This window comes from Serinus canaria, chromosome 5 (assembly GCF_022539315.1).
Source record: "Serinus canaria isolate serCan28SL12 chromosome 5, serCan2020, whole genome shotgun sequence".
In the NCBI taxonomy this organism is placed as follows: domain Eukaryota; kingdom Metazoa; phylum Chordata; class Aves; order Passeriformes; family Fringillidae; genus Serinus; species Serinus canaria.
Window position 1 is genome coordinate 9636016 of NC_066319.1, and position 11493 is coordinate 9647508.

The 11493-nt window shown below is 48.9% G+C and overlaps 1 protein-coding gene across 3 annotated transcripts in view; it reads left to right on the top strand.

The window, feature by feature from the left end:
- EPS8L2 (EPS8 like 2) overlaps positions 1-6243 on the top strand; it is a 48409-nt gene extending 42166 nt beyond the window's left edge. For 2 of the 3 annotated variants that reach the window (XM_050975118.1, XM_018922153.3), the window contains 5 exons: positions 702-809; positions 1655-1799; positions 2885-3068; positions 3474-3606; positions 3943-6243. In XM_050975118.1, coding sequence (XP_050831075.1) covers positions 702-809; positions 1655-1799; positions 2885-3068; positions 3474-3606; positions 3943-4014 — 642 coding nt within the window. In that variant the 3' untranslated portion in view covers positions 4015-6243. The remainder of the gene's footprint in view (positions 1-701; positions 810-1654; positions 1800-2884; positions 3069-3473; positions 3607-3942) is intronic. The other variant, XM_009097276.4, reaches the window with a different exon arrangement.
- The last annotated feature ends 5250 nt before the right edge of the window (positions 6244-11493 follow it).

The following is an 11493-nucleotide window of genomic DNA, read 5'->3' on the forward strand; positions in this document are numbered from 1 at the left end:
GCAGCCAGCACCAACTCTTTTTATCCTGGTGGTGTCTTAGCAGTGACACAGGGCTGTGCTCCAATCCAAAGCTGGAACAGGCTGTCTGTGCTGGGCTGGGTCACCTCCTCAGCTCAAACACATTGGTCCCATCTTAATCACAGTGAGGAGGGAGGACAACAATTCCCTGCTCATCCCCTGCTGGGTCTGTGCTCCTTATTACCACTTCCCCCTCCATGAGGAATTGTTTTCTCGGAATAAAACACCTTTTTCATAACCTTTCTCTTGCTGCAGCTGGAGAATTTGGGACATTACGTGGGCTAACAGTAATCTGTGACCTGGGGAAAAGGTTTTTGTGCAAAATGTAGCTTTTAAAAAATTTATTTATTTATTTAAACACAAAGAGACAACAGAAACTCAGTCATTGGGAAAAAAAGAAGAGAGAAACAGGGATATTATATAGCAACTATTATATAGCAACTATGAGTTCTTCAGTACCCAGAGGTGCTCTCCTCTTCATCCTAATGATAAATTCTGAGCCTTCCAGGAAAAGTTTCAATCCTGGATTACATAAGAGCAGCAGATCTAATCAGAACTTCTGGCCTTAGTGATATCCTTCTGGCAACTTCACTTTCTGGGTGGTCCATCCCCACTGTATCCTGGTTGTACATGCCTGAAATCCCATGTTCCCACTAGCAGATTTATTTTTGTCCCTCTCTCAGGTGTTGGAAGATAATAAGCAATGGTGGAAGTTGCTCAACCGGAGTGGGCAGGCTGGTTACGTTCCATACAATATCCTGGATGTGGTGACACTGGAAGAGCTTGAACAGGTCTGTAGTCAGGTGGTACCTGACTGGTACCAGCTGCAGGGCACAATCTGCCTCTGGGAATAATCTTGTCATTAGACCTGCCTGTATTTCTTAGGATATTATGCACAAGTCAGGATGAACCCTCAGAAGAAGACAAAGTCAAGAGATTCCTGAATCTCCTATGATAAAACTCCCATTTTGCCATGATCACCTTCTCAAATAAGGCCTATCCTTCCCATTTGTGCAGCAGCCTCCTGTCTTCCAAATTTTTGCATGTCAAGCTTTTTGCTGGGGATTAAATTAAAGATGGACACTTCCATCACCCTCACAGTTCAGCAGCAGGAACACATCACTCCAGTGGAGGCAGATGGAAATGCCATTTAAGTGAGAATTTATTGAATACTGCAACTTGCACTACAGAAATGTGGAGCTGGAGTGTTCTAAGCACCCTAGGGAAGCATGGAATTGCTTCCCTATTTTGGTATTGCAGAGTTTGGACAAAGCCAAAGGGGGCCCAGGAGGCTTCTGGATAAATCCTTGCTAGTTTAATCAAAATGTCAAAAAACTTCCAAGTCTGCTCCAGGCCCTTGGCAGTGGTCATGCTTCACATCCCAGCTATGGAGCAGCAAGGCTTTGCCTTCCAATGGGATTGTACATATTTGGCATGTCTAGGATTCCCTCATGCAAACTTCAGACTTTGCTTCGGGTTCTTCACTCCCAAAAAATTAACTTCTTCCATGAAGGTCCACCTGAGGTCTCACCAGCCCCACATCAGCACAAGGACAACATGGCAGTTTGTCTCTTAAATGAAAACGAAAAATGGCAGAAAAAAAAGTCTTACTTTTTTTTTTCTCCCCCTTTCAAAGCAGTCTAACCAGAGGTACAAAGGAGACCTGAGCCCTCGGGGCTATGGCCCATCCAGTCCAACTCACAAGCTGCCTGCCAGCTACGCTGGGGATAAGTGGGGCAGTGAGATGTTATCACGCAACTCTACACAGGACGCCAAAGAACGTACGTGTGTGTCCCACTCTGTGTCCCACGCTGGGGTCTCCTGGGTTTGGATGCTCTGGTGACCAGACCTACCCAAGGGGCTCCCCTGCACCCTTCAGTGATCAGAAATAGAACAGCACCAGGTCTGGAGGCCATTGCAGGTAGGACAAGAGCCAAGAGAGCAGCCCTGGAGCTTGTGACATCCCCCAGGCTCTCAGGCAGCCTGGGACAAGCAGGGCAATAAATGATCACCCCATTCCTCCTTCCTCCAGCTTGAACTTTCTCCTCCTTCTCCTCCCAAGGAGAGTGTTTCCTTTCTCTTCCAAAATATTTAAATGTGTCTAAGGAAGAGCTCAGGCCAATCCATTTCTCTCCTTTCCTTTTGCTTATATCCTGCCACACACACAGTGCCTGCCTGATTCCTTTATGTGGTTCCACAGAATTCCCAGCCAAACAGGAGATCCATATCCCTCCTTCATCCTGAACATGTTGTGGGGGTCACAGAGCAGGAGAGAGACCCGGGGCCCTGCTCTCCTCACCCCTTATCCCACCCTGTCCACTCCTGAAAGCAGGAGCCCTTTGGGGACGATAGAAAGGCCCTTGAGACAGGACACGAATCTGTTCATAGCACTGAGTTATTCTCCACAGTCCTCAGGAGTTTCATGGGGAAAGTGACACTGGATGAAGTGTCACTGGAGTTTTCCCAGAATCACAGGGCCCTTTAAGATCATCTCATCATGAGTGTGTTCCTCACTCCCAGTTTGTGCTTCCTGCCACTTCTGTTCTGCTGTGGAGCAAAACCTGGAGCTCTGGGATCAGCAAATCTCTGACTACAAGTAGCAGAGAGGACTGAAAAGGTCTCACTCCCAACTCTCCAATTCTAGATCCTCACAGATCTGTCCTTCCACATCAGGCAATAGCCAAGGGGTGATGGGAGAAAAATAAATGGCAACACAGGGGTACAGGAAAATGGGAACCACTTGTCTAGGCTGAATTTAAATAAAATTGCTGAGCCACAGCCCCATTTTCGTTACAAATTCCCCACAAACACATTTAATGGGATTTTTGACTGAAGATTTGATTTTATTCTCTACCTGTTTCTACAGAACTTATTCACCAAATGGATGAGCTGAACGACGAGCTGCTAAAGAAGATCACAAACAATAAAATTCAGCCTCCACACAGGAATTTCAAAGTGGAAAAGCCTCAGCAAGTTTTTGTGCCCCTCACCTTTGAATCCAGCACTGAAGAAGTCAAAGCCTGGCTGGAGGCCAAGTCATTCAGCAAAGAGTAAGTTTTGCTCTATTGCCACATGAAATGCTCATCCTTCCCTGGAAGAGCTGGGGAGGCTTCTGGCACCATCCCACCTGGGACAAGGCACTGGGATTTACTTACAGAGCCTGTGCTGTAAATTAGATTTCAACCCTATTAAATCCAGGCTCTATAACCAGGATGTTCAGAGCCCAAACTCACTCAGTTTCTTTATTATAAACATTTTATTGGAGAAAAATAATCAGCAAAATAAACCTGAAATGGCCTGAAATGCCACTGGAATCACAGCTGCCACCCTGGCACAGCCCCAGGGCCCTGTGACACGACCCCAGCGCAGCTCCCAGCCTCCCATCTCCCACTCCTCACCTCTGGCACGAGGCCATGTGCAGCAGGACCATCATCTCCCACTTTGTGTCTCCCCAGGACCGTGGAACACCTGGGCATCCTCACTGGAGCTCAGCTCTTCTCCCTCAACAGAGAGGAGCTGAAGAAGGTGTGTGGTGATGAGGGAAACAGAGTGTACAGCAAGATCACGGTGGAGAAAAACCAGCTGGAGGTAAGTGTTTTTCTGGATAATTCCTGCTGGAATGGGGGGCTGTACCAGCAGTGTCAGATAGCTCATTTAACAGGCATTTTAAGAAACACAATTGGGGGAAAAAAATTGCAACCAAACCTACACAAGCAATAAAACACATGTAAACATTCTGAAGTGTCTTTTAAGCTAAAAGGCCCAAATCCATAAGATCTCCCTGTTTCCACTAATTAATCTGCTTTTTACTGATATCACCTATCCCTTTGAAACTAGCTCTACTCCCACAGCATTCATTAAATACTGTAATGTAACTACAGCTTGAAGTTCAAATCCAAACTTCCTGTTTTGTTTCCATTCCAGAAAAGCAGAGGGGAGTCAGAGCTCCAAGAAATCATGAAGCGCCGCCAGGAAAGGATTGATTCTGCTAATTAAAGTCTCTCTGCTTTATTTCAGCTCTTAGCCCTAAGTAGTGCAGAAAAAAAGGGAATGAAAGCAATGATTCCCGGCCCAGGCCGGAGGCAGCAGAACCCCCCTTGGGGTCCAGCTGCCATCAGAGTGACAACTCCTTAAACACTGTTGGGAAGGGTTGACAATGAGACCACATCCCACTGGGAAAGGTGTTTTAATTTTGCATGAAGTATTTTTTTTATAACTATATATTTTATACTGAAATTTTCCATGCATGCGATCAGAGCAGGATTCCCACGGGGCTGGATGTACGACCAGGGCTGGATCAAACAAAGACCCCAGAGCTTTTCTCCGAGGGCTCTCCCTGCTTCCACCCCTCGCTGGCAGAGCAGGCCTGGCACACAGCTCAGGAGGGGCCAGCCTCAGGGTCTGCCCCTGCACCACGGGAACAAGGCTTTGGAACCCTGCAGTGGTTTGGGTTTAAGGAAAGGACATTAAAGCTCATCCTGTTCCACCCCCATCATGGGCAGGGACACCTTTCACAAGGCCAAGTTGTTCAAATCCTGTCCAGCCTGGCCTTGGACACTTCCAGGGATGGGAAGTAACGACCCCTCTGGGCAACCTAAGGCAGCCCCATTTCCATTTCCTCCTCAGTGCAGGTGTCCCCTGCAGCCCATGATCCCAGCCCAGTGACAGCTCCCTGTCCCCCTCCTGTCCCCCTGTGTCCCCTCACTGGACAAGGCTGGAATGGCAACACACATTCCCAAAGTCTGGCTGCCTCCTTAAATCCACAGAGCAGTTAGTGCTGTCTCTCAACAGCTGAGATGAGCTCTCAGGGCCTAGAAACGAGCAGGAGTGACAAACAAAGGGATCTGAAGGTGCACATAGGTGAGCTCCACCTGCCCACTGCTGCTGATGCACAGCCCCAGGCTCAGGGCAGCTGTGCAGCCCTTCCCTGGGCCACTGATCCTGCACTGGAATGTTGTGGGGTTGCCAAACCCGCCCTCAAACCAGGAGAAGATAAGCCCTGACCATTTGCTCCTGTCCCAGGCACAGCCACAGCCCTTCCCAGGGTGTTGGTCACTCATCCCCACCTTCACATTTTCACTGTAAAAAGCTGAAATTATTCCCAAATAGCTGAAACCCCAAAGCACACTGGGAAAGGCAGGTTTAACTCCAAATAAATGGGCACAAAGAAAAAAAAAATCTAATTTAGCACAGGGTGTTGCTCTTGACTTCCTGTTTTCCTTCATAAAGTTATATGCATTTATATATAAAAATCTGTAAATAGGGGGGTGAGGAAAATCTCTCTCCCTAGAGGCAGAATTAGTGATTATGCTTCCAAAATTTACTCACAATTTCATAACTCAAGCAAGCAGCATAGTTCCTGTCCACAGCAAGTGTGGCACATTGCATCTCTATCTCTGTTTAACTGACAGACCAACCTGATTGCAAAGCACTGAAGCAAACACAGCTCCAGAGCTGCCCACAGCCCAGGGACAGTTGGCTTTTCTCTCTCAGCATGGCTGAGTCTTTGCCCAAATTCGTGTCTGTCCTTACACATTTAATGGAAAAAGCTTTAACACAGTGTTGGGGAACTCGTGTCTCCATCTGAGAGCACCAGGGCACCTCAGTTTTGGCTTTATTCCTGACTGTCTCCAATGGATAATCTGTTTTCTTCATTTGAAAGAGGGCACTGCTGGCACCAGCAGAATTAGGGTGCAGGCAGGGGGGGATCCTGGATTTAGTCATGGCCCTGCTGGGATCTGAAAAGGGCACTCACCTTGTCAGGGAGGGATGAAGAGGACAATCCTCCTGAGAAGCCCTGGCTCTGGATTACGGCGGAGAAGGGAAGCAGGATGGCAAGCACAGGAGGTGGAAAAGTTTCTGAAATGAAAATAAAAACAAATGTTGAGCTAGGAAACACACCCCCTTCTAGTCCTGGGGTGTAGAGGAAAGCAAATCACAGGGAATTACAGTTATCTGGGATTTTAACAGAAGTGTACACGACAGCTCTGTAATGCTGGGAGCCACAGGAGCACTTCCCAAAACAAATATCTCAGCAGACCTTATTGCAGAGGTCACTTTTGCAAATTTCCATTAGACTGAGCTGTGCATCTGTTCTGTTTGTACTGCCTGAAGACACTGCTATAAAGTACTGTACATTGATGTAACTGAGCGAAGGAGACAATGATATATAACCATGCACTGTACAAGAGTTATTAAAATAGTTAAGTTATACTTCTAAACCCATCTCTGTCTCTTTCACTGGGTTCTCATAATGGTTTGTCACTGACAGTCTCAGAAACTCAGCAAAATGTCTGAAACCACACATTTCCTTTTGGGTTTGGGGACTGACATTCAACAGGAAGGGTGTTATGGCCTGGATAGCTGTTTCAAAAACAGGGACAAACCATGACAAGGCTGTACAAAAGCACATTTGTGCTTATCTGGAAGGGGAACGACTGTGGCAGCCGTCCTAAGTGGAACAATATAGAAAGAAGGGACAGCAACAACCCCTGACTGAAGGCCTCTTGCACGGATTCTCCAATTCCAGCCAAGAGCCATCCTCGGTTTCAGGAGGCAAAAGTTTGTTTTCTCTTTTCCCCAATAATTAAGTTACTCAGTTGAAATAACTGGTAATGCCTTTTGTAGATGTTTAGGGGAGTTCAATTTCCAAGTAGGACCACACTAACAAGATCACCTCCTCTACAGCCTAAAGTTTAGGCAAACAAGAGCCCAAAACACCTGCCCTGCTGGGTCGGGGGCTCTCTCAGCGGCTGGAGCTGTGTCCGATAAGCCATTTCGAAGCTTGCCACGACGGCAGGGGAGGAAGTACAGAGCGCTGAGCTCCTGCAGCGAGGCAGCACCGGCGCGGGCCCGAGCCTTCCCTCACGGCCGCCTCCCTCAGGGCCCACCCGCCGCCATCTTGCGGCACTGGCGGCGCCCGGGCCCCGCGCGGCCATGAGGGACGAGTGCGTTGGGGGCGGGGCGGGCGCCGCGCCGGCCCTGGGGAAGACCCCCGGGTGGTTCTGGGGACCGGAGATGCCGGGCCGGGAGGTCCCCCGGCCGGCAAAGCCCCGGACGCGCTCTGCTGGGGACAATGGCGGCGTCAGGGTCGCCACGGCGACCGCCCGCCCGACCCCCAGGCCCACGAACCAGCCAACCAGAATCGTTCTCCCTCCCGTTGCCCCGCCCCGACTCCTCCCGGCCGCGTCCGTCTCGTGTCCACCCTCCTGATTGGCCGCTGCGGCCCAGCCGGGCTGGGATTGGCGCGGGAGCGCGCGCTGGCCGCGCCCCTCCGGCACGCACCGTCCCTTAGAGGCACGCGAGCCGGCAGAGCCGCGGACTTGTCGGTGTCCTGCGAGGATGTTGGTCCCCTGGGGTAGCGCAGGCAGACACAGCTCTCAGCTGTCTCCTCTCTCTGCTCCAAACACGGCTCTCGGCTCTTTGCAAACTCCTCTGCCATGAGGTTTTCTCCAGGAGAACTCAAGGAATGGCTCGCAGCAGGTGGAGATTCAGTTATTACACAGAGAAGTAAAGGATAAATATTTATCTCATTTTTCCCTCAAAAGGTTCATGCTCTGCCGTACAGATTATTTCAGGATTTTCCCACAAGATTTGCCCTACCTGTCCATTACTAATTATCTGATTTTTACCTCAAAATATTAATTATCTATCCTGGAGAATATCTCAATTTCTATCCCTAAAATTTTCACTATGTGTCCACAAGTGACTCTCTCAGTTTACCTCATCATATTTGTTCTCTTCCCTGGGAATTGCTTCAAGTTTTTCCTCCAAACTGTCCCTTTCTGTCCACTTCTGATTTCCTCATTTTTTATACATATTCATTCCCTACTCTGGAGATTGTCTCCAGATTTGTCTCCCAAATTTTTTCCCCTATCTGTTCACTCCTGATTGCCTGATTTTAACCTCAAGTATGTTCCTTCTCTTCCCTAGAGATTACCTCAGATTTTACCCCCAAAACTTTCCCTACTGTGCACTACTGATTGCCACAGTTTACTTCAAAATATTCATGCTCTTCAATATAGGCCTCCTCAAGTTTACTCCTAAAGTTTTCCCTACCTATCCACTACTGATTATCTCAATTTTTACCTCAAATCAGTTATTCTCTATGTACAGATACTGGACAGTAAACCATACAAAGATTAAAAGTCTACACCAGGAATAGCAGGAAGTTTTCCACTAATAACAGCAGTTCCTTTTTCCCTCCTCAGCCTGGGACTGCAGGACTGAATTTTTGCATCCAAGAGACAAGAGGTTTTGTTAACACTTAAACCTCTCAAACACTGTCATTTCTCAGTGTTTGAGAGGTTTAAGTGTTAACAAAACCTCAGTGTGCCAGCACTGAGCTACTCCCATATATGCCTGCAGTGCTTTGGGGAGGAGCACGATGACATCCCACTTCTGTCTGAAAAAATTTCAAGATCACTAAAAGTCATTTCCCTTCTCTCCCTCTGACCCATAATCAAAGCAGCCATGTAGAACAACATGGACTCTTCATGGAGGGGATGATTCAGTTGGGGGAAAAAAACACACCATACAATGAGACACCTCCTGAAACAGAAATAAATTCCAGCTGCAGCAAATCCCACTGCTACATTTAGAAACCCTTCAGCAAAACCCTTGGAAAAATAAAAGTGATGTGTAGGGACCTGGAGCTCCAGGGGACTGAGGAGAAGGTGGGCAACAAGCAGCCAGCAAACAACTTCCACTGCTTCTCACTCCAGCCACTGCAGCAATGACAGCTTCCCTGGAATTTCACATCCCAAATGTGTCCTTCAAGCTCAACAGGTGGACACACAGGTACTCCAAGACTAATTTCCCTTGGACCTCAAGCAGCACAGACCCTCTGGGAGGAAATGGAATCCAAGGGCTGATGTCAACAACTGTCTTCCCCCTTGCACTCTTCCCATGTTTTCTCCTTCCAGGGGGATGCAGATCCCCATCCCAGAAGGCAGAACTGCCATTCAATCCAGTACAAAACCTGCCTGAAAAGACCACAACTCCAGGAGCCAGCAGACATTTCTCCTGGGTTTTCTGCTTACAGGTATTTTAATTCTCCTTTGTTTCAAGAGGTGCTTTTCAACCAAGGTAATTCCCATCTTTTTTAATCTTTAATAAAGTTTTAAAAAGCTGAGTTTAATGAGTTCATATTTTGATTACTCTTATCTTGGAGTTTTCCAGGGCAGCACTTGCCATGATCCTGCAGGCTCAATGAACTCTCTGGTCTGCCCCAAGCCTTGACATTCACTTTCCCTGGTCATGTGTTCCCATGAGCAGAACACACAACTCACCATGGACATGTTCAAAGTCCAGTTTTATGTCTGGAGGTGACAGACCACACACAGCAACACCAAAAGCCAAATTGCAGGTTGGTTTTTCTCCTTCCAACTCCTCCCATTGTTTGCCCACTGAAGTTGTTCACAGGCCCAGAGTTCCCAGTGCTGCCCTGTTCTTTTCCCACCCCTGAGTCCCTCTGGCACTGACAGCTGCTGGGAGCTGAAATTCTCCCAGTGACCTCGGTCCCTCTGCCTGGAAAACATCCCTTGCAGCTCCTGCTGCTCCCTCACCCTCTGGAAAAGAGGGGCTGCACTCTGTGGGGTGCTCCCGGCTCTGGGCAGATTCTGCCCTTCAGCAGGGAATGGCAGAGGCAGCTCCAGTGACTGTGCCAAGGGCAGGTGACAAGGACAGTGGGCCACACCAGCGCCGAGGAACCTCAGGGCCAGGTTCTGCTGTTTGCAGAGAACAACCGGCCAGGAAAGGATGCTGTTCCACTGAAAGGGAACAAACAGGAACAAGAACTAAAGAGGCTGGGACAGCACAGCCCCCAAACCTGCCCAGTCTCCAGCTGCCACATCCTTCTGTGGCCAGATGGGACCCAGATCCAGAGCCAGCACTGCCTTGGGGGAGGTCCAGCTGCTCCTTTCCAGCTATGACCAAACATCTAGTGCCAGTGTCCGTCAGCCCCTGCTCCCCTCTGCCCTGAACCACCTGCCTGAGACACGTTGGTGCCCCTGAACTGATTAAACACTCACAAACCCATATTGGCACTATCAGACTTCTCTGTCCACCTGGGACACACCAACCTAGTGTGTCCCTTCCTCCCACTCTCCCAACAGAGACCCCTTCACTCCACGTGCAGTTTGGGGAACACCAACTTAGCCCTGGGCTGAGAAGCAAAAGACCACAAATATTTAAAAAGAATCCCTGCCTTGAGTGTGTCCAGGGCTGGGAGAAAGCCTTTCCCACCGCATTCTTGGCCTTTTCCCAGTCTGAGTAACTGGAAATGCACATCCAACCCTGGAGCAGATGGGCTGGAATGCTGTCTGAGCACCAAACCCCACAGCCCCAAGCACCAGCAGCCTGGAGATGCTCTAGATTGCACTTCACAGCCTCAATCAATCCCACATGGCAAAGCCAAGTGATTTTTCATGAGAGGAGAACACACAACAGCAAGGGCTGTCCCAGCTGACCCAGCCCTTGTGGGCAGCTGCATCACTGAACAGGATTTTTCCATCGTGTTTCCCACTGCCACTGAAAAACACTGCAAGCCTGTGGGTCTGGGGTTTAAAAGCTACTTTCAGGTCAGTAAAAGGTCTCTGTCTGGGACAATTCAGTGAATTCACTGGTAGATCCTGAAATCTGTTTCCAAGTGCATAAAAACCCAGAGGAAATGGTGCTGAGCACCTTTAGGAGTTCAAAGTGCTCCTGGCACAGATTTCCTGAACTGCTGGGAAATGGTCCCAAGTCTGACTTTGGCTACTTCCCCTGCACTCTCCAAAGCAGCCATCCTACCTGGGAAGGCCAGGGAGAAGGGAAGGGGCATTGGAGCCCCTCTGGGAAGCCCCAGCCCCACTGCCAGTGAGCAGTGACCCTGTCAGTGCCTGCAGCCCTCAGCCCAATTCCTGTCACTTGGTGGGTGGCTCCTGATATGGCACTCGGGGACGTGGGATGGGGGTGGCCCTGGCAGTGTTGGGGCAGCAGCTGAACCCGATGGTCCACTGGAATGCCTGAACAGGTCCTGAAAGGGGCAGAGCATTGCCACCAGGTCCTGCAGCACAGCTGCTTGTACTTCAGGGCTTCTATCTTTTGGTACAGATCCACTGGAATTTAACCTCATAAAAATAATTTGGCAAGAATTAACATTAACCCAGGAGTTCCAGGGCATCATCTGTGTGTGATCAGTCAGTTTAACTGGGGTTTGGGGGAGAAAAACTGCTTTAAAGGTGTGATCAAACCTCTGTAGAACCCTGTCAGGATTAAGGACAACAGACCAGGTATGTTGCTAAAAATTACATAAATTATTTACTTGACTTAATAATAAGGACTAAAAGACCTTAATTAATTACTCCTGGGCATAGGAGCTGTAAGTGCTGGTGCAGGGCACCCCGTGTGAAGGAATATTTCAGCAATGACATTCAAGAACACCAGTTACCAGGACAAACTGGCACTGACCCGGAACAACAGCCAGGGGAAAAT